Source organism: Bos javanicus, chromosome 15 (assembly GCF_032452875.1).
Source record: "Bos javanicus breed banteng chromosome 15, ARS-OSU_banteng_1.0, whole genome shotgun sequence".
Classification (NCBI taxonomy): Eukaryota; Metazoa; Chordata; class Mammalia; order Artiodactyla; family Bovidae; genus Bos; species Bos javanicus.
This window is the reverse complement of record NC_083882.1, coordinates 52,397,113-52,419,677: the sequence shown is the minus strand read 5'-3', so window position 1 is coordinate 52,419,677 and position 22,565 is coordinate 52,397,113. Positions and strand designations below refer to the sequence as shown.

The following is a 22,565-nucleotide window of genomic DNA, read 5'->3' as shown; positions in this document are numbered from 1 at the left end:
AGTAACAAACACTGACTTGGCTTGGATTACTTGGTGACAAAGGAGTTTCCCATCCCTCCCTGTGCCCCTAGACATGACTCCTAGTAAAGATGCAAGAAGGGGGACCCAGAGGACTAAGGTAGCATCCAGGGAAGGCCTACTGGAGGAGGTGGCATCCGACTGGCCCCTGAAAGTTAAGCAGGCCCAGAGGGCATTAGGGTTGGGGTGGTTGAGTGAAGGCCCGAAAGTGAGAATGAGTCAGTCACCCAGCTGAATAGAGAAGGCAGTATAAATTTAAGGAATGGTGGTGAGGGGGTCAAAGCCGAAACAAGTTGGCTCTAAGTTATAGAGGGTCTGCCATGTCATACTGAGGGTTTGGGCTTTACTGTGCTGCCAGCAGGGAGTCACTGAAGGTGTGTGAGCAGGGAAAGAGGCATGTCCACAGCTGGACCACAGAAATAGAGGTGGGAGAACTCTTGTCTCCCCCTGAGCTGGTGGCACAGCCGGGGCTCTGCCCAGCCTGTGTGCCTGGTGCCTGGACTGTGTCCAGGACTAGGTTCAGTGACTCAACCTTGAGGAAATCACTCCCCAGGGAGAAAGGACCCAGATGAATCAGCCCAGTAAGGTGGGGAACTTGAAAGCTGGGGGTTCACTGAGTCACCCTCCAAGAGGGGCCAGGGGGGATGGGGGATGAGGGGAGAGTTGCAGAAAGAGGGAACTGCAGTGCAGTGGGAAGGATTCAGGTCAGACCACAGCGAGGGCTGTCAGGGGACTCTGGCTGCCTTCCCACCATTGTGGGGTTGATTTTCCTGGCAGTCTTGTGAAAGAGATGGGAAAACTGAAGCCCAGAAACCAACCGGGGAGGGGATCTGACCAAGGTCATGCAGTAAGCAGCTAGCTGGCAAAGGCGAAAAGAGACCCAAGAGCACCCTCCAGTCCAGACACGTCCCACCGCCTCAGCCGTCCTCGTGCCAAGCGGAGGTTAGGAATGGGGTGGGTCCAGGCAGGGAGTTGGCCCAGGTGACCCCTTCCCCCTCGAAACCCCCCCACACCCCGCGCAGATGGCAAATCGGGCCGGGCCGCGCCGCCGCGATGGGACAGCAGAGGGCGCAGGAGCGTCACGGCTGCCGCAGGCGCCTGAGCAGAGGCCGCTCTGCAGAGAACTGCGCTCCGAGCTCGCAAGTCCCACCGCGGAACCGTGGACTGTGTGGCCCTGGGGCCTGCATCCTCTCCGGCTTGCGGGGACTCCCACGCAGACCTACCTGACCAGTGCTGGGGGCCCAGTGCCCCTACCCTCGATTCAGAAATGATGCGCCTATTTGTGCGCTCGCGTGTCGGTGCGCACGTGTCTCCCTCCCAGATTTGCTACTGTTCTCAGAGCCTGTCCGACTCTGAGCGACCTCTAAAATTTTCCCTCATTCCACTCTTTTTCCTGGAAGAAGAGCAAGCCCAGGATTCCGTGTGTCGTGCCAGTGGTCCCTTCACTTCTATCTCCCCTTGCGGACCGCCCTCCACTCCCTCACTGCACTGGTCTCTCTGCCTTGGGGCTGTGGCCCGACTCCAGGACTTTATAAGTAAGTGGTGGGGGAGAGGATGTGATCATACAGGAGAGGGCCTCAAAGAGGCGACCCCTGAGAGATAGTGAAAGGAGTGGCGGAGGAGCAGGAGAAGGGAGCGAAGGCGGTAAGCCGGCTACCTGGCGGGGGATCCCAGTAGCGGACCAGCTGGAAGAATCTTGAGAGCGGAGAGATAAGGGAAGTGACAGCTGGTGGGGGACTCTGATGGGTGTCCAAAGATCGGACAAGCTGAGAGGTGCTGTCCACGGATGCGCGGATGTGGGCGGGGCCCGGGCGGTCGAGGGGCGGGGACGTGGGCGGTTCGGGGCGGGGCCCGGCGGTCGAGGGGCGGGAAGTGGGCGGTTCGGGGCGGGGCCGGGGCGGACACTAGCGCGGACCCGGCGAAGCTGTCGCGGACGCGCCGACCGAGGCGCAGCGGCCGGGCCGGCGGGCGGGCGGGCGGCTGCGAGCATGGTTCTGGTGCTGCACCACATCCTCATCGCTGTTGTCCAATTCTTCAGGCGGGGCCAGCAGGTCTTCCTCAAGCCGGACGAGCCGCCGCCGCCGCCGCAGCCATGCGCCGACAGCCTGCAGGTAGGGAGCGGGGGCCCGCTCTGGGCACGAGGGGAACCGGGTGCTGGGTGAGCGCCCGGCCGGGTCCTCCGCTGAGCGTGCTGTCGCCGGCCCCATGGTCCACCCTGCTCCTCAACCCTCCTAGGGTGATGAAACCCCCACCCCCACCCCTCCGCCCCAGTTGTGAGTCCCACTTCTGTGCTGGGACTGCAGCCCATACCCAGAGACCTTGAATGCCCAGCTCACAGTTCAAAACCTCATGCCAGACTCTGAACCTGTTTCAGATCTGGGACTCCACCCCAAGCACAGAACTCCCAATCCACAGTGGGACCCCCTGGTACACCCAAGAATTCTGCCGGAGCCTGGAACCCTCCGACTCCCGTAATAGTAGAGGACCCCTGCCCAAACCTCTGGGCCCCCAGTACATTTTCAGATTCCAGATACACCCAGAACACCTGAACCCCAACTCTCAGCCAGGACCCCACCTCAGAGCTGGAACCTCACCTCATGCCCCTGAGCCCCTACTCCACAGCCTTATCTATGCCCCCATCCAGGTTCCCACTCAAACATCTGGACTCAGTCCTCACACGGGACCCCACCCCTGAGTCTAAATGCCCTTTCCATCTTGGTTTCTCTCTCCTTCTCTGCAGGATCCCCCTCCCACTCTGTTCCTGCTTTCCCTCCTCCCTCCTGTGTAAGAGATCTTAGTCTTTTCTGGCTTGTCTCACCCTCTCCTCTTGTTTCTCTCTGGGTATGTTGGCTCCAATTTATTCTCTGTTTTTTTTTCTGGCTTCTCCGAGTCTTTCTGGGCATCCTGTCTCTCTCTGCCCCTCTGTTTCTCTCCTGTTTGGTCTCTCTTGCCCATGTGCCCACCTCTCTTGGTCTGCCCCTCACTCCTCCAATTTCTCCAGGTTTCTATCTTTGTTCTAGGGCCTTTCCATGTGGTCATCCTTCCCCTTATGTCAGCCTCTGATTTTGGGTGGTGAGGGGACTGGCTCAGAATGCCAGGCCAGTGTCCCCGGAGCCTCCACCCCTACCCATGTTGTCGTGGTGTGGGTGCTGGTAGAAGGGGCTAAACATGGAGCACGCAGCCCTTGGGCGGTGCCCAGGGATTTAAGGCGGGTGGGGATCATGCAGTAGGGCACTGGGGTTCACATGAGGAACGATGAGTATATGGCATTGCATGGCACGTGCAGCTGGGGAGGCTGAGTTGTGAGTGTGGAGTGGTAGCCGTTCCTATGACTGTTGCGTGTGTGGGGAACTTATGTCCACATGGTACCTGTCTGTCTTCATGGGGTGGAGTAGTTGTAGGGGCTTACACAGGGGACTGTGTGTATATATATGTTATAAACTGTTGTATGTAACCAGGAAAAGCCACTGCTGGGCCCCAGTGAAAGGTTTTACTGGATGTCTTACTTGAAGGGGGTGGGGAGAGGGTCACTGAATGTGTGAGTGTATTTGCAGCCAAGGTGACTGGCTTCGAGTCACCAAGTTACATCCTGGAGTTGGTCAGGAAATATATGGGGACATATGTGTTGGTGTTTGAGTGTCATATGTCTATGTGATGGCTGTTGGTACAGCTCTGGGTAGGAAAGAGTGCAGTGGCCAGGGCCCAGGGGTCCAAGGCAAAGACTTGTTGACTAAGTGTATGTGTGTATGTGCACACACAAGTGTGTATGGGGAGGAGGCAGTGGGCAGGCCCGACTGTCTGTGCTAAGGAGCTGTGTGTGCCCATAAACATGTGATATTTTGATGTGACATTAGGTGTGCACATTATTTATGCAGGTGTGTCTGTGTCTGGTAGTGCGTGTGTATTGAATTTAATTGGATGTGTGTGTGCTTGGAGAGGTGAGTATAGGGTGTGAGAGGTGTGTGTGGGAGGTTGAGTGTGAGTGTGGTGTGAAGCGTGGGTGTGTGAGCTGGATGACTTTTCCGTGTGATGTGGATTATGTGATCTTTTCTCCCTGTGAGCTGTTTATGTATGAAGGGTGTCCAGAGAGCAAGGGTATGTGTGGGGGTGAGGCAGTGCGGAGGCCTGTGGAGGGTGCTGCAGGGGATGAGGGAGTGTGTGTATAAAGTGTTTGGGGTGAAGAACGAGGTGTGTGATGTTCAAGTGTGCAGAATACAGCAGGTGTCCCCAAAATGTGTGTGTGTGAGGAGGGCTTGACTGCCATCCTGTCCTTGCTTTCCTCCCAGTTAGGTAGGTCCCCAGAGATGCCCAAGCCAGGCTGCCTCTACCCTTTGCCCTTCATCCTCCTCGCTTTCACCAGGGCCTTTGTCTTGGGTTTCCGGTCGAGCAGGCGCTGGACAGGCGGGCGGCGGGTGATGTCGAGGGCCGGGAACCTTTGTTCTTTTCCTCTTAGCCTGTCTCGTGTTTGGGGCCGGGGTTGGCAGGGGTGGAGAGAGGATGCACGTGTCTCGGGGTCACTGTGCTTTGCTACCAGCTCACAGTCTTCTGCCGAGGGTGGGGGTCCAGGCACAGGTACTGAGGCCTGGGTGGTATCCCCGTGGCACCTTCTTGACACAAGAGCAGCTGGGACTGGGCTTGGAGTTGGACGGGTTTGCCAACCGTGAGGTCTTAGTCCCAAGCGTGGCCCAGTGCCCTTCCTGCTCACGTCATCTTCAGGGTGCTGAGCAGCCCTGTTCCCTCTTCTGTAGGCTGGCTGGTCCTCTTCCCTTCTCTGTGTGGTGCCCGGAGAGGGTTCCTGGGCTGGGAGACAACCAGGAAGACCTCAACCAATCTCCACTCATATTGACCCCACATCTAATGGGGGGATAGTTTCTGTCTGCCCAGGGCTTTAATCTAAAAAAGGAGGCCTGATCACACCTTTTGGGACCTTCTCGTTTGATGGACCCAGTAGGAGGGTCCAGGTCATACTCTCCAGAGAAAGCTATGGGGAGACCTTAGTGGGCAGCTTTCCAAAAGGGACTTGAGAGCACGAAAAGACAGGACTCCTGATGGTTGGGAGCCACAGAGACCATCAGAATCAGTCAGGGGAAGGGGCTCAGGGCCACTGCCTCAGCACCACATTCCAGAAGGTTCTCTGAAGTGAGTGAGCTTGAGCTGAGCCCTGGAGGGGATGTAGAGAAATATAGCCTAAGGCTGAGGAAGATTCTGGCCCAGTTGGAAGAAAGGGATCTTGAAGGCTGTTGAATATTCCCAGGCAATACTGTCTGACTTCAGGTGGCCATCTCTGGGCCTCCTCCCTTCTCAATTTTTCACGTCTGGCCCATTCCAATTGTCTTTGGCCAGAATCATCATTGTCATTATCTTCATCGTCAGCTTTAGGCAGCTCTTTCCAGATTCCAAGCTCCTTTCACAAATGTCTCCTTTAACAGATGAGCTCATTCCATTGTATCTGAAAGCATTTACTGAGCACCTGCTAGGCCACAGGCAGGCACGGTGTTAAGTGCTGGGGGGTATAGCAGTGACCAAACAGGCCTCATGGGGCTCCCACTTTCTGTGTCTAAGGAACCCCATCTTTGTGGCCCATCCACACTGTCAGCCCCTCCAACCCTGGGCAGATGGCCCTCTGTATGTGTTTTCCTGCAGCCTGATGTGCACTTGATGTGCTGCAGGCAGGCACCCCATGGTGTAGGGGTCTGGCTCCCACTAGAACATGAGCTCTTCAGAGGCTGGGCAGGGTCTGCCCATCCCATGTGTCCTGACCTGGGCTTAGCGTAGTCCAGATGCTCATACTGATTATCAGAGGTCCCAACCCCCTGTAGGGTTGGCAGCCCTGCTGCCATCTAGGGAAACTGAGGCCTAGAGTGGGGAGGTCTTTAGGGAGCCTCCTCTTAAGACCCTCCTTTGCCCAGTGTTGCCAGAGACCAAGAGAGGTCAGGTGACTTGTGAAGGTTTCACAGCAAGGTGGCAGGGCTGGTCCCAGAATACAGCTCTCTGGCTGCCAGGCTGGGCTCCGGCCCCAGCACCATGCTGCTCCCTGGCTGGCCTCCGGGCTGCCTGTGGTGGGTAAATGATTATTAATGACCCCCCTGGCAAGGAGACAGGAAACGTTTCCCGACCACAGCTGGGGACCTGCTCCCTGCCAGCCCCAGCCATCCATACCTGCCCTGGCCATGGGTCAGCATTGATGTTATCACTATGCCGCCTTGGCCTTCTGTCTGTCTTCCTGCCCATCTGACTCCCACCTCCCTTTCCTCTAAAGGATAAAGGACAAGATGGACCAGAGCTTTCTCTTTCACATCTCTGTCTCCAATTTGCCTCATCTCCACCTTCTCCCTTGCCCCAAACCAGCCGAAAGTATCCTCTCCTCCAGGAAGTCTTCCCTGAATGCACCACCATCCCCTTCTTCCAGTGGCCTTGTCCTGGGCTCTGGCCACTGAATCTCCCTCATTGCAGACTCTGGTCTCACTCTGATGGTTTGCTCTGATGGTCCTAAGGCTGGGCTGGTGACTTCCTGTGTGGCCTGTCCTCAATTGCGGTCTAAGGACTGACACGTGGAGTATTGTCCCAGATGCTTCCTCCAGGAAGTCCCCAGCCCAGCCCAGGGACTCTCACTTCCTCTGACTATCCCAGTGCTCCCTGTCCGTGCCACAACTTTGTACTGACAGGCCTTTATGAGCGAGCACCTACTATGTGCCCAACAGAGATGGTAGGCAGAGAGAACACAGTGCAGACCTTAAACTTCAGCTACACATTGCCCCAGGTCTGAGCAACAAGGCAGGTGGACAGACCCAGGTACCAGGGCCAATGGTGGTCAGGTGATGGGGTGATGGAGGGGCACAGACACAGATGGATGCTGATAGACTGTGTGGGGAGGGCAACGCTGGAGAGAAACTTGGGGGCCGTGGTGGGACGGGGCAGGGGCCCCTAATTCAGCTCAAAGTTGCAGGGAAGGCAAGTTGGGGAGCTTCCAGGAGGAAGTATAGCTAAAGCGGGAGCTGAGGGATGAGCCAGGAGAGAGTTCTGGACAGAGAGAAGGAGAGAATCGCGAATGTGAAGGCTTGCTGGTGACAGACAGAGGGAGGGAAGCGTTCTTTGGAGCTGGGTGCTGGACTGCCAGAGCCGCTGAGTGATGGGATGGCTGGGGGGGAGGGGTGGTGCCGAAGCGTCAGGAGATGAGGCTGGTGAGGCTGGCATGGGCCAAATCGTGCAGGACTTTTGTGCCATGTCAAGGAATTTGGACTTTCTCCAGAGGGAACTGGGCACTAGGAGAAGAGTTGAAAGCAGAACAGTGACTGCTCAGACCTAGGTGTTCCGAAGCTCCCTGGGCCAGGGGTGTGGAGCTCATAGAAGGGGTGAGGTGAGAGGCTGGGGCAGTTCCTTCAGATGTGGGATGATGAAACTGAACAGGGAAAAGCCTGAGTTGGAAGGGAGGGGACAGAGGAGCAGAGGTGGAGGAGGAAGCTGGTCAGCTGTAGAAGAGAAGAAGAGAGAGCCACCCTGGGGTCTGGGTGGCCAAGTGAGAGAAGACAGGGTTTGAGAGCACATGCCTGGGCCTGGGTCAGGGCCCTCTGTGGAGCAGAAGGTCTCAGGATGGCTTCCCAGGTTAGGAGTTTTGAGGCTAAACAGAGACCAGGAGACCTGGATTCCACTGGGGGTTGCCACATCCTTGTCTGTAGTGTGGGGACTTGGGATCTGCCCTGGGCAAAGAGTATTCAGCATTCAAAAATTAAAACAATCTGTAAAATGTAATATTTAATAAAATTCAAATTCAAAAATATATGAGTACATTCGAAAATGAATTAAAATGTAAATTTATGAAAATGCTAAGCATACATCCGTGAGGGTTAATATCAACTGTACCTTCACTGCTTCCCACCCCTTTGGATCCGGCTCCCCTGAAGCCACTGCTCCGGTGTGGCCGGACACCTGCCCTGGGGTGGGGTAGGGGGTGGTCTACGACCTTCTGGCCTCTTGTTCAGGGGACCTCCGCTGGGAGGTGGAGGCACCTCCTCAGAAAGAGGAGGAGGCCTGCTCTCTGGCTGGCGGTTTCCTGTGGCAGGCAGGCAGCAGGCATTTTGCTTTTTCTGTCCCTTACCTTGAGGGACTTGACCCCTTGAACTTCACCCATTTTGGGGAGGGCGGATGGTGAGGGTGTTTCAAGAACCGAGGGTGAGGGGTCGGAGAGAAGAGGTGCCCACTTAAGGACCCAGTAGGGGTAGGGTGGGAAATTGCGGGGGGAAGTGGGATGGGACAGGGCTGGGGGGTGGGGGCTGGGAGGCAGGAGATGTGAGCAAAGCTAAAAGAACAGCATTATTCCAACTTAAATATCTGTATTTCCTAATGTAAAAGTTGCACCATTTCTGGAAGACCAGATGTTGAGGTCCCATCTTACAATCTCAGGATTGGGCACTGCTTGGCTCCTACTGTCCGGTGATCTTGCATAGCACCACTTTTTAGGCTGCATTTTCTCACCTGTAAAAAGAGGAAGTCGGGTGAGATGAGCTCTCAGGAGCATCTGGCATTGTCAGTTTGTGGGGTTCCAGCTTTTCATGGCTCTCAGCTCCCAGCCAGGGCTGTGTGGATGCCTGGCTGGGTGTTTCTGACATTCTGTGACTTTAAGACGCTGAGACTCTAGGAGCCGAAGAAGCAGACTTTCTGTGATTCTAAGATTCTAGGATTTGATGATTCAATGATTCTAAATGGGGTTTCTGGGAAGAGCTGCAACCACCTGCCTCGTTAACATTGATGTTCAGTTATTAAAAACATAGCAAGAAGCAATGGAGACAGCTTGGGGCCAGGGGCGGCCCCCACCCCCGGGGAGGGAGTGGAATAGGGGCTGGGTTGGCAGTTAGTGGGGAAGGAGACCCTCTCAGTCTGGGTTGCACAGAGCATTTCTCCTACACCAGCAGAACTGGAGTACCTGCACACGCGAGATCCACCACCCCCTAAGCTTGCAGGGTAAGGGATCATTTCCTTCATCCCTCTGTCCCTAATCATTTCAGACTATGGCAGAGAGGGGAGTGCTCTTTCCTCCCAATCCCTAAAGCCTGTGGGAGAAATGTACCCAGTGGAGGAAGGAGAAGCCTGCTCACCCCCACCCCCTCCTTCCCTGGCAGCCCCAGCCTGAGGGGGAAAACAGGACATGAACACTTCCTGGACATAGGCATGGGAATGCACGAAGCTCTGCCTGTGAGGCTCAAATACAAAGGGCCTCCGACTGGGGCAGAGGCCAAGCAGCTAGAGGGGCAGTGTGGGCCTTGGTTAGGGGCCATTAGCACCCCTTGAGGACAGGCCAAGGAGGGAGGACCCTGGGGGTGGCTGTGAGAAGGACTTAAGGAAGGGAGGTCCCAGGCTAGAGGGCCTGAAGGGCTAATGACTGATGGGGGTTCAGGTCACCAGCCCAGCACAAGGCCAGCTCATTGGTCCAGCAGTTCGTTGGCTCTTGGGTTGTGCACAGTCTTAGCACCCACACCAGAGGTGGGGAAAGAACCTCTAGGTAGGGGAGAAAGATCTCAGCCCTCTAGACAGCCCACCCCGGCCAGGTCCCTCAGAGCTCAGTACCACTGTCCGAGACCCAGCCTGTTGGATTCCGGATCCCGTGACAGAGGCTGGGACCCAGACCCATCACACAGCAGGGCCTGAAAGTACAGGCAGGATGTGGGTCAGGGGGAGAGGGCCTTTGTCACCTGCCGTCTTCTTCCTCTCACAGGTCAGGAGACAGGTGGGGTGGCGATAATTGCTCGCTGTCATCTATGAGGCTACATGGTCTACCACAGCCTGTCTTGGCCCTGAGGCTAGGGTCCCCAGCAGGGAATCCCTCCCCAGCTGCCCGACCCACAGGTGGCCTCCCTGGGGTTCTCCTCCCTTGTCCTCCTGCTGCCGCACCCCTCACTCTCCTCTGCTTCTCCTTGGGATCTCTCCCCATCCCTATAAGTTTCTGTCTCTGGCCATTTTTGTATGTCAGGCTCTCCATAAAATTGTTAGACTTGGAAGGGCCCTAGGAGATCATCAGGTCCACCCCTTTTATTCCTCAGGTGAGGACGGTAGCTCAGAGAGGGGAGGGTCCTGTCTGAGGTTGCACAGTAGGCTACAGTGGAGCCCTGGTCATGGAGGCACAGTCTTGGCGTCAGGAATCTAGGGTTTCAGGACTGCCTGTGTCATGGCTAACCCGACAGGCTTCTCTCCTCAGGTCTGAGCTGTTCTCCCTTCTTTTCCTTTGCCCGCTTCTCTGCTGCCTGGCTGACCCCTACCTTGGGCAGACACTACCCATGGGACACAGACCAGAGCCTAGGACTCTATGACTGCAGTGCACATCCATGCACACATGGACACACAGACGCTTGCAACTGTATATAAGTCCCAGGTGCAAACCTCTATTATGTAGTTAGGAGGCTGTCCTGGACCCTAGTTTCTCTTCCTGTGAGACACTGCACACCTCTTCCAGGAAGTCCCCGGGGACTTTTCTGCAAAGTCCCTTTCCCACCAGTCCCTTTGTGATAACTGAGTTCTGTTGAGCCTAGGTTCCTCCTCTGTGACCCCAAGGGCACGGCTGAGTCTCCCTCTGGCCCTGGAGCCCCTCCTTCAGTGTTCCCTCCTTCTGTCTCCAGGAGGGGCTCGGCTTCCTGTGGCTGGGTGGGGAGAGTCCTGAGGTCCCCAGAGGACAGTGGGACAATGGGGAGGCGGTGACAGATGAGACATTGCGTCTTTCCCAAAGTAGGCTCCACCCTACCCTGACCTCCTGGCTGGTGTCTGGGTCATAGCCCTGGCCTGTGGATCCCTTAGGATTAGGGTCCTGGTCTGACTGTCCCCCTCCCCCTCCCTCTCAGTGCAGAGGTCACAGCATCAGAGCTCCTGACCCAGCAGCAGCTCTCTAATTGGAAAGCTGTGGAGTCCTGGTCCCCCAGGTGGCAGCAGCATATTAACAGGATGGTGTAGACTCCTGGGGCTTCTGGAAGGGGTGAGCTGGACTGCTCTGAGTAGGAAGGTGATAAACATGAAGTTTGGGGTGGGATTATGGAGGCACTGTGAATGCCTAGCTGAGACTCCCACCCCCATTCCTGTCCACCTTCCCTGTGCTGGAGCTGGGTGACGGGGAACTAGAGGTCATGGGGCAGGAGCCTCTCCAGGGAGTGGTGGAGAACCCGGGTACAGTTAGAATTGAGTGAAACAAGCACCTCTTCTCAGGTCGGGGAGGAGGCTCTCCCAGGGCAACTCAGTGGTGGCGGTGGGTGGACCATCAGAGGCCAGGGTGGAAAAGAAGGCTTAGGCTTGTGGACAAAGGGATAGGCCCTTAGGTCAGACAGTTATCTTGGCCCGCGTCATTTCCTCTGCCGGACATGGCTGGGTTAGCGGGGTCATCACACAGAGGGAAGGAACAGGCCGAGCCAATGCACATAAGGCCCTGCAGTAGACTCAGGCACATGGGCGACCTTGTCACGCCCTGGGCTGCAGTCAGTCCCCCACCGAGGCCCAGCCATGGAGCCACAGTCACCCTGGGAGATGGCGCTGTCTAGACCATCACCCCCCAGCCCCTAGACCCAGGCATCCTTGGCAACACTTGGGCCCAGCTGAAGGCACCGCTGAGGAGGGAGACCTCACAGGACACAGGGACATGTGGGACAAGCAGACACTCTGCCAGAGCTCCCCCCACCACAAGCGTGCACACACCAGGTGCAGCTACTGTCACCCCGAGGGTGACCCAAGGAGAACCGCAGATTCCAGCAGGTGTCCAGAGCCTGAGTGAGATGAAAGGAGCTCCAGGCAGGGAACCCAGAACTGCCCCCCACTCCCACCCCACGCTGACTTGTGCCCTCCCCACCAGCTCGCTGAGTGCCTGAGGCTGTTTATTTCCTAGCAGGGATGGGTGTCTCATCTCCACCCGCTCCCCCTCCCCACCACACTCTTGCCAAGCTGCCAAATCAAATCAGCCCCTGCGCTCGCGCCAGGCGGGCATGGCGGCCAGCAGCTGACGGGAACGAAGCCAGGCTCAGAATATCCCACCGCCTGTGCCTGTCCGATGCCTGGGTGTGCTTGTGGGTGGGGGTGGGGAGGGACAGCCGGCCTCTGGGCAGCGCCTCCCAGAATGGATCCCATTCTGGATGCCCCCCTGGGTGGTGGGCTCCCATGAACGAGTAAGCAGGTCCTGGTGTGTCTTCCAGCCCATGAGGAGCTGTGGAATAGAGCTGATAGGATGCAGGTTGGGGGTCCGATTGGAGCCCAGACATCTGGGCACTGGGCTGGGCTTGAGGACTCACATGTATGATCCCATTCACTTCCCAGCATCCCCAGCTGGGAGCCCAACCCAGTGGCTGTGAGCTGGACAATACAAACCCCATTTTATAGACAGGAAGCTGAGGCTCAGACAGCAGAGTGAAGGGAGAGAAGCAGAAGCGGAGGGGACCTCAGGAGGGGTAACAGTGTGGTCATGTCCACCCCTGAGGAGCCCCAGGCTGAAGGAAAGAGTTTGGCTCTATTCCAGAGCCAGACGCGCCCATGGGGAGCCAGGCCATCAGGCAAGGCTCCCTGGACAAGGCCACCTGTGGGAGACAGGAGGTCCCGAGTCTGCTGGGGGCTGGTGGAGGGGCAGCCTGGGGAGACAGGGGAGGGCCTGGCCGGCCTCAGCCCCTGGCTTTCTTGTCTCTGCAGCCAGCCGGGACCTCTTTGCACAGGAGCCAGTGCCCCCAGGGAGTGGAGACGGCGCATTGCAGGTGAGAGCTCAGCACAGAGAGGGAGGCCTGGGGTGGGCTTTGGGGTGGAGGTGGGGGGCGCAGGCTGGGGGCCAGTCTGAGCGCTACCCCCACCCCTGGGAGGACTGGGAGGCTGGAGCTGAATCCCAGCCCCACCCCCTCCGGCTTAGGGTCACCCCAGACCAAGACCACCTCTCCCTCCCTATTCCTGCCCAGAGTTCCCTCCCCATGAGGATTCGCCTCTGGAGTCACCTGGGTGTCACTAGGGCTCCTCCCTCATCCTCCCCACCCTCACCCAACAACTCCCTGTTGATTCTCTGCCCTGAGTATCTGGTGAACTCCTCTCTAGGTCTCCCACTGCCTGCCCTGGTCTGGGACGGGCTACCTTTCCCCTGGATGGCTCACTGGCTGTCTCCTCTCAGTTGCCCCCCTTCTCCAAGTGACTGCCAGAAACATCCTTCTAACACACAAACCTGAATTTGTCACTTTTCAGCTTAAAAATTCTCTATGCTCCCCCTCCCCCTGCTCCCTCTGCAGCCCCAGCCAGCTCACAGTTCCCCCTTCATTCGCTCCTGCCTCCCTAGCACCACTTCGGCTGGCCTCCTCTCCCTTCAGCTTCCCAAATCCTTCTGGGCTCAGCTCTAGCCTCGCCTCCTCCAGGAAGCCCTCCCTGCCTTTCACGCTCCCTCCTCTGAGCTCTCCTGCTTTGGCCGTCAGCCGCTGGCACATTCTGCTGCCTGTGCCATTAGCACCCTATTTTCTCCACCTTGTGACTGGGTTGTCTCCCGCTCTGAACTGTGAGCACCCTGAGCCTAGGGATGTGTCTTGTTCATTCCTGAGTCTCCCACCACCCTCCAAAAGGTGCCTGAGGAGGGCTCAGCAAGCACCTTTCCTTTGAGATGAGGGGTGCCATCTCAGTCCCTGACCATGCCTTTGCTGGGGCCTCATAGGAACTGTCAAGTGTCCCTGGGATCCTGAGTCACAGTGGGGTGGGCTGGGGTTGGTGAAGGTTGGCACAGAGGAGGGGTGTGTGTGAGATCAGAGAGCCTTTGATGAACCTTCCCTGTGCCATGGGTTCCTGGCTGAGAGGAAGGGAAGACTGTGGCTGTATCAGCCCCTCCTCTGGGCCAGGAGCTCTAGATCCACTTCCTTGTTTAATCCCCACGACCTCCCTGGAAGGCAGGGGCTGTGATTCTTCTACTTAGGGGAAGCTGAGGCCCAGCAGGATCACACAGGGAGTGAGTGAATCGGAGGCAGAGTTGAAAGTGGACCTATGTCACATATTCAACCCTGGCTCTCTCCCTGTCCTCGGGTGAGATGGCCGAAGATGCCCATTCGGGGCCTGGTACCCAGTGGGGTCAGCGTGGGCTCACTGCTGGGACACAGAGCCCAGCCCTGAGGATGTGCCTGCAGCTGGGTGCTAGGCGAGGGAGAGAGGGGGGACCTGGAGAGTCATTATTAATTTATTTCTGGCCGTGGCATTCCCCGTGGGGCGGGGGCTCCCCCGGGAGCTGGGACAGATGGTGTTCCTGGGAGCCAGCAGTGTCTCGGCAGCCGCTGCTACCCGCCAGGAAAGACTGGATTTGTCATCCTCCCAGGAAGCTGAGAGGGGAGAGGGCTTTGGAGAAACTGAGCCCATCTTGAGAGACGGGAGCGGGGCTGCAAGAGCAGGAGCCGGGCCCAGGCTTCTCGTTTCTTTCTCTGTGCACAGCCCCCTTTCCCTTGGCCCTGCTCCCTGCAAGTTCAAGTTCTGCCTCCTTCCTCACCCTCCCCACGAGGCTTCCCCAGATCATCCCTATTTGTTCCTGCTGCCTTTCCTTCGCCGGGGTCCCACTGCCCCCTCTCTCAGCCCAAAGATATGGGCTATGAGCCCCCCTGGGTCTCATTTCTTTCCCCCCAGTCCCACACCCATCACGGAGATGGCAGGTGTCTGCCTGGCTTCTGAGCAGCGCCTGCTGTGTTTCTGGGTTCACTTAGCACCCCGTTCCGGGTACCCGGGCCCATGCTCAGCCCTGCTGGAAAGAGGTTGCTGCCCCTGGGGACCCCCTAACACAGAAAGGCTAGGACTGGAGAGAGTAGGAACCCTAGGGTGTGGCTCAAACTATTGGGACACCTGGAGGTAAAGAGGGATGGGGAGCCTCCTGTGAAGGTGGAGCCTGGGGAGATGAATGCACTCATCCAGTGGACAGACCATGGGGTCAGGTGGGCATGAGTTCAAGTCTTAGCTTCACCACTTCTAGGGGTGTGACATTGGGCCAGTCCCTTAACCAACCTGAGCATCAGTTCCCTCACCTGTCAAAAGGGGATAAGAAGCTTCACCATCATTGGACATAATCACTATTTTTGGACGTAATAATCATGGCAGGCCTGTTGGGAGAAGTTACAAAGATAGTATGTGTGAGGCGCCTGCCCCAGGCCTGGCCCGCAGAGTCCTCGGAGGGAGTTGGCAGCCTCCCTGCTTCCCTCAAGGGTGAGATCCTTGGAGCCAGGTCTAGATGGCTCTGCTTTATGAGACCAGGTGCCCCACGGGGCTGGGTGAGCACAGCTCATTCTCCTGCCGCTGGCAGCACAACAGCCACAAGAGCAGGACTGCCGGCTCCCACGCCCTCCCAACAGGTGTCTGTTCAGCACACCTTCTTCGGATGGCTTCCTGGCCCCTGTGCCAGCTGGCCGGCTTGGAGGAGGGGCTCTTCAGTCACCATCTGGAATCCTCCTTCAATGCCAGGGCCATTACTCTCTCTGGATGTCAGGGCTGAGGCAGTGCAAGCAGTGAGTTGAACACTGTGGGTGAATGCTGTCTCTGTGCTGGCTCTCAGGGCCCAGACGAGGGTTAGGAAACCCAGCTGGGGCAGGGGCTGGGAAGAGGCAGCCATGAACAAGTGCACGGGTATCCACATCAAGCACCCTAGTGCTCTCCCAGCACTGGCTCCTCTGTGGCTTCCCACTGGATAAGGAAGACCACACCTTTGCCATGGCATTGACAGCTGTACCTGCTGGACCCCCTCCTGTCCACCCCTTGCCCCCAGACATGGCAGTGCTCACTTCTGGGACACCTGCTCTTCCCGACCTCCCTGACTTTGTTCACACTGGCACCTCTCTTTGGAATGCCTTTCCTTTGTTCCTCTACCTACTCCTTTTGGTGCTAGTGGTAAAGAATCCGCCTGCCAATGCAGGAGACATGAGACTCAGGTTTGATCTCTGGGTCGAGAAGACCACCTGGAGGAGAGCATGGCAGCCCACTCCAGTATTCTTGCCTGGAGAATCCCATGGACAGTGGAGCCTGGTGGGCTACAGCCCACGGGTCGCAAAGAGGTGAACAGGACTGAGGCGACTTAGCACGCAGGCACACACGCGCTCCTTTTTCAAGCCCCAGACTAGATGCCACCTCCTTTGTGAAGTCCTCTCAGATTGCTCCCTCCACCTCAGGTCAAGTTGGCCTCCCCCACCTCCTGGGCACTTATACCTCCAAGCTTCCCTGAACTTACAGTCAGACATCTTGTTACACCATGTGGTTATATATCCTTTCCCATGTAGTTGTAAGTATCTGGCTGGTAGGAACCAAGGCTGAGTCTTCTTAGTCTCTCCTGGGCTCATGTGGGGCCTGGCATAGGCCTGGTATAGGTGCCCAATAAATGCTTCTTGATCGAATGAGAATGGCTATGAGATGAGGGTGAAGTAGTTCTAAGAACTATATTGCTGTATTGGGTGCAGGCTTGGAGACTTCCTGGAGGGGGCACCTTGGAACCTTGAAGGATGAGGAGGGTTAAAGTCAGTGACTAATGAGACCAGAGATCAGCTGGATAGTCAGGGAGGTCCACGTGGCTGGCTTCTGAGAGGACCCTCTGAGGGCAACGGGACAGGGACCAGGCATACAGAGAAGCCTGGAGCAAGGACTTAGAGGGGGCTGCAGGAGGCTGGCTCTGTGTTGAGAACCCAGCTTCAAAAACCTCTTCGCCCTTGGGTCCTGGTCTGAGGAATGTTTGATCTCCGAGTCTAGAGCGAGGCTGAAGCCAGCAATGGTGAATAAGTGGGCCCCCGAGGTGGGCTAGCCATAGGGAGCAGCAGGAGCCAGGGTGGTGCTGTTGGGTAGGATTGCTCTGGGGGTTGAGAAAGGCTTCAGGGTTGAGAAGAGCAGCTTGTGCAAAGGCATGTGGGTAGGATGTCCCTGGGTCTGCACGGGAGAAGGTCAACGTGTCAGTGGAGCCCAGGTTACTGTGCCGGAAGCGTTGGGGTGAGGCTGGAGGGGCTGCTGCAGGCAGCTCTTCCCATGCTGGTTTTTAAGATTCTCAAGTGACTGCTCCGAGCTGGGAGACCTGCCAGCCTCCTCCTGGATTCCGCACATCAGGAGCAAGTGGCCTCAAAGCTGCCCCACGGCCTGCAGGGAGCTGCTGCCAACAAGTTGGCCGTAGCATCTGGTGTCCACGGGGTCCCCCGGCCCTGCCATCTGTCTGCGCCCACCTGTTAGGCTGCACAGGCCCAGGGTGTGCAGGGACCTGGACCAGGGAGGCGATCTCAGCTGCCACCCCAGCCTGTCTGTCTGTCTGTCCATCCATCTGTCCACATCCCTGACTGACCAAGGACGAGGCAGAGATGGGCAGACGCAAGTCCTGCTGTTGGAGAAGCCTAGTCTGCAGGGGCAGACATCAAGCACCAGGCATTTACACCCAGGGAAGACACACTGAGCCTGGACCAGACTTGTGGCACCCCGCCCCCCGCCCCATACCCCCCCACCCCACCAAGGCCCCGGGTGGTCCCCTCAAGCGCTTGAAATGGAGGCTCAGAGGAGGTGGGGACTGGCTCCGAGGCAGACAGCAGGTCAAGGCTGATGCTGGGCCAGATGCTGTGGCCCCAGGGCTGGATGAGGCGCCTCTGGCTGGCCCCTCCCCCACCACCCTGCCTGGCCCTTGGCTGTAAACACAGAGAGAACAAGTTCCGTTTCCCGGGAAATATTTATCTCAGGCCGTGTGGGGAGCGTGCGCTGGCCTCCGCCTGTCCTTCCTGCGGGCTGGCCTGGGGCAGGAGGTGAGGGGGCTTGGTGGCCTTGGGGGGCAATCTGTGGGGCTCCCGAAGGCTGAGCCAGGAAGGGTGTGCCCTGTGGCTCCCACCAGAGCTGGAGTCTGAATGCCGGCACGCGCGGGGAGAGGAGGCAGCTGATAGGAGAGAAGCCGCCGCATAACCTTGCCTCTGTCATGTTCCTATTTTCATCCCTGTCACCCGTCTCCGCCGGTTCCTGCCTCCAAGCCTCTGCTCCTGTCTGCTGCCCCCACCTGGGATGCCGTTTCTTCCACTTGCTTGTATGTCCCAGCTCTCAGCTGGCTTCCTCTGGAAAGTCTTCCCTGACTCCCGAACCCCCTAACCCTTTGTCCTCCCTACCCAGGAGCCTGTCCTTTTGCCCTGGCTCCCAGCAGCTTCAGACTGAGCCCCACAGATCTGTGAAGGTCTTGTTCCAAGCCGCTCAGTCCAGACAGCTATGGTCAGGCTGCCCAAGAGTCCCCTTCCTGGGAAACACAGGTCTGGGCCCCCTGGGGGTGAGGCAGGGCCCAGAGGTCACCTTTCAGTGATTCAGGACAAGCCCAGGCACGAGGGGGAGCCAGGCTGATTGAACGGGGTGCGGGGGAATCCCACATGGGCCCAGCAAGGGCAGGTAGAGGAGCCCCAGGTCCCTGCCGGGGGGTGGGGGCAACTCTTGGGCTTTAGGCTGTGTATCTCTGACGGGGGCCCTGACAACAGGAAATCCTTGAAGGAACAGGCAGTGGCTGAGGACTCTGAGCACAACAACAGGAAGCAGCCTTGACATGGGGCAGCAGCTCTGGCGACGGGACCCGGTGGGGTGGGGGTGGGGGCAACTTGTGGGGCCCAGGGGATGCCCAGGGTGACACTGAGACATTGACAATGGGGCAGCGGGGGCTCTGCTGTGTGACACCGAGTTTGTGAAATCATGGGATACTGTGTGGAGAGTGGGCGAGTCACTGAGTGTGACACCAAATGACACACACCAAATGTGTGACACCAAAATAGTGATTCCAGATGTGTGACACCACTTGTCCAAGACTGTGTGAGACAGTGGACATGCTACTGATGGTGTGACCCTGTGATATTGATTGTGTGATGCTGAGTGATACCAAGTGTGACACTGAGGGTGTGACACTGTGAGGATCAAATAGGTAAACACGGATGAGTGACGCTGTGCAGTAACAAGTGTGGTTCTGAGTTTGGGGGCTCAAGTGTCTGACACTGAATTGTCAGTGTGGGCCCCAGGCATATAGGGAGGCTGAGTGTGCAACCAAGGGTGTAACACAGAGTGACATCGTGTGTGAAAACCAGCGTGTGATACTGTGCAATCCTGTAATGCTTGTGACAGTGTGAGCTGTTAGCACACAACCCTGTGTAAAATACTGTCATGGGAAGACCCCGATGGGTTCAGGCAGGGAAGTGACATGGTCTAATTTATGATTTTGAAAGAGTCTATACTCTTGTTGCAGAGTGTATGGTGGGGAACCAGCTGGAGGGGCTGAGAGGAGGTAGGCAGAGAATTGAAGGCCATTGTAGCCACCCAGGCTGGAGATGGTGGTGCCTGGGCTAAGGGGAGGGCAGAAGAGTTGGAGAGAAATGAACAAACTTTGGAGATATTTGCAGGTAGAAATGAGAGAACTTGCTGATGAATCAGAGGATGAACCAGAAGGAAAAAGGAGAATGGCTCCCAGGTTTCTGATTTGAAGAACCAAGGAATAGCTGGTGGCGATGTTACTGGGAAAGGCACGGGGTGGGAGAGGACAAGGAGACCGAGATTGACAGACCTGTTTGGATGCAAGTCAAACATCCAGGTGATGGGCAGCTGAGGCCAGGCTGGGGATGTGTTTGCGAGCCAGTGGGTAGGGCTGATTTATTAAACCACAGACCTGGCTGGGATGACCTAGGGAGAGACAGTGAGAAAAGAGGTGAGGACTGAGGACTGAACCCTGAGGTGAAGAGCTGCAGCGAGACAGAGCAGGAGCAGCCAGGGAGCTGGAGGGGACCAGATGGGGTGAAGCTGAAAGTCAGGGAGCGGGAGAGGTTCAACAGGGTGACATGCTGCCAAGCCGTCAGGCAAGGTGGGAACAGGGAGATTGTGCTGGGCTGGGCCACGTGCTCAACTGAGCCAGACAAGAACCCTGTCAGTGACAGGGTGGGGCCAGAAGCCAGATGGCCTGGGCAGGTGGTGAGTGGCGGTGAAGACAGAGCGTAGTCAGTCCTCTGGAGACCTTTGGCTGTGAAGGGATGCAAAGAGGACATGTGGTTGCTCCAAAGGGGTGTGAGGTCAAGGGAGAGTACAATTTTTTCTTATTATGGAATATTTTAAACACACAATGCTTGGGAGAATAATACAATGAGCTGGTCATATACCCATCACCCAAATATAACGGTCATTAAGATTTAGACATATTTAGTTCATCGATCCCTCCTTTTTATTTTCATTTTCCTTTCTTGAAATATTTTGAATTGTGGTAAAATATGCATAATATAAAAGTGACCATCTTAATTATTTTTAAATAGAGAGTTCAGTGGTGTTAAGTACATTTGCAGGGATGTGCAACCATTTTCCAGAACATTTTTCATTTTGCAAAACTGAAACTTATACCCATTAAACAACTCCCTCTCCCTCTAGCCCCAGGTAACCACTATTCTGTTTTCTGTCTCTATGAATCTGACTATCCTAAGTATCTCATATGAGTGGAATCATATAGTATTTGTCTTTTTGTGATTCTCATTTCATTCAACATAATGTTCTCAATTTTAATCCAGGCCATGTCATAACATATGTCAGAATTTCCTTCCTTTTTGAGGATAAATAATATTCTATTGTATATAAACCATTTTGTTTATCAGTTCATCCCTTGATGTACACTTTGGTTGCTTCACCTTTTTATGAATAATGATGCTGTGAACATGGATGTACAAATTTAAGATCCTGATTTCAGTTTTTTAGATACATACCCTGAAGGGGAATTGCTGGATCACATGATAATTTAATCTTTAATTTTGAGGAACCATGTAGTATTTTCCACAGCAGCCACACAATTTTACATTCCCATTGACGGTGTACCAGAGGTCCAGTTTCTCTACATCCTCACCAACACTTATTTTCTGTTTTTTTCTTTTTTTAATAGTGGCCATTTCAATGAATGTGAGGTGGTATCTCCCTGTGGTTTTGATTTGTGTGCCCTGATGATCAGTGATGTCGAACATCTTTTCACGTGTTTGTCAGCCATTTGTACATCTTCTTTAGAGAAATGTCTATTCAAGGTCTTTGCCCATTTAAAAATCAGGGTGTTTATTTTGTGGTTGAGCTGTAGGGCTTCTTTGTATATTCTGGATACCAACCCCTTATCAGACATAGGATTCGCAAATATTTTCTCCCATTTTGTAGGCTCTTTTGCTGAAGTATTTTAATGCAAATCTCAGAAATGACATCATTTCATCAAAGGTGGATATTTTTAAGGTCCTGGATGACATGAGACAGTGCAGCCCAGAGCCAGCTTGGAACTGTGTGTGTGTGAGTCTGTGTGAGGGTGTGTTGAGGGCCTTGGGAGCGCGGTGTGTGACTGACACTGCCCGTGGGCCTCACCCTGAGTGAGGACCAAAGGGATAGTTTCACTGTGTGTGGCCCTGTGACACTCAGTGGTGTGTGACACTGTGGATACCATGTAATGATTGTGTGTCACTGAGTGTGTGGGACATGCCATGTGACAGCAGCGATCGTGTCCTCCCTGTTGTCACCCTGAGCCAATGAGTCTGACACACAGAGTGGATGCTGCATGGGATGAGAGGGGTCACGGGTGTGTTGTGAGTGATGGGGGTGTGTGATTGTGTGGGATCAGCCCTAGCCTCGGCTGCTGACCATCAGACAGAGGACAGACATCACAGAGTGGGCGAGCAGGAGCACTCAGCGGGGACAGAAATGGTGTCTGGGCCCAAGTATGAGCTGGCGTGAGGCCTCCTCCTTTCACTGAGCTCCCCAGGAAGGCTTCCTGGAGGCAGGGTGGGAGCGCGGTACTGGGATGCTGCAGGTACCCGGTAAGAGCAAGGGCTATGGTATCTGGCTCTGACATGTAGCAGGTCATTTCATCTCTTAGGCCTCAATTCTCTCAAGAATAAAATGGGGCCGGTGGGAGGATTATGTGAAATGGTGCTTTTAAAAGAACACAGTGCCTGGCACTGAGTGAATGCTCAGTGGTCCCCTGGGGAGACCATCTCTTGCATCCCAGTGTGTCCAGGCACCTGGTGTGATGTGAGCACCAGTGGGTGTGCAGAGGGGCTGAAGGGAATGAATGCTGTGTTTGATGTTCACAGCCTTCCACTTTCCCTCTCCCATCCCTTCTGTCCTCTGCTCAGCGTCGTCAGGACCTCCCCATCCCATATTGCTCCCACACCCTCCTCTCCGTGGCTCCTGCCATCCTTACCCGCTGTCAGCCTCCAGCCCAGGCTCCTGCAGCCTCATTCAATTAGGCCGATGCAATTTGCTCAAGAAAAAATGCCATAATGTGGTTATCACACCAGTGGGGGATCTGGCCAGGGTTGCGGGGAGGCAGCGGGGCTGGTGGGTAGAAGACCCACACTCACAGCTGAGGGCTCAGGTCTGGAAGGGCCTTTCTCTTGGAACCCCACCCACTCCCTTGGGCTCCATTTCGGAGCCCACAGAGTCCAGAGCTTGGATCTCCCCAGCTCCAGGTACAGAGATCTTGAGACAGAAGCTTGCAATGATTAGGTTCATTGTGTCCATGGAGGGTCTCTGGTTCTCTCTCTGTCTCAGTCTCCCCATCCGACAAGGAGAGTTGTCATTGGTGGGGGTGGAGGTGGGGGCAGGGGTGGTCTCTGATCCTC

At 56.1% G+C, this 22,565-nt stretch overlaps 1 protein-coding gene across 5 annotated transcripts in view; it reads left to right on the top strand.

The window, feature by feature from the left end:
- Positions 1-22,565, top strand: part of PDE2A (phosphodiesterase 2A) — a 96,825-nt gene that overhangs the window by 26,005 nt on the left and 48,255 nt on the right. For 3 of the 5 annotated variants that reach the window (XM_061380750.1, XM_061380753.1, XM_061380752.1), the window contains exons 2-3: positions 2,057-2,129; positions 12,664-12,725. In XM_061380750.1, coding sequence (XP_061236734.1) covers positions 2,057-2,129; positions 12,664-12,725 — 135 coding nt within the window. The remainder of the gene's footprint in view (positions 1-2,056; positions 2,130-12,663; positions 12,726-22,565) is intronic. The other 2 variants (XM_061380751.1, XM_061380749.1) reach the window with 1 other exon arrangement.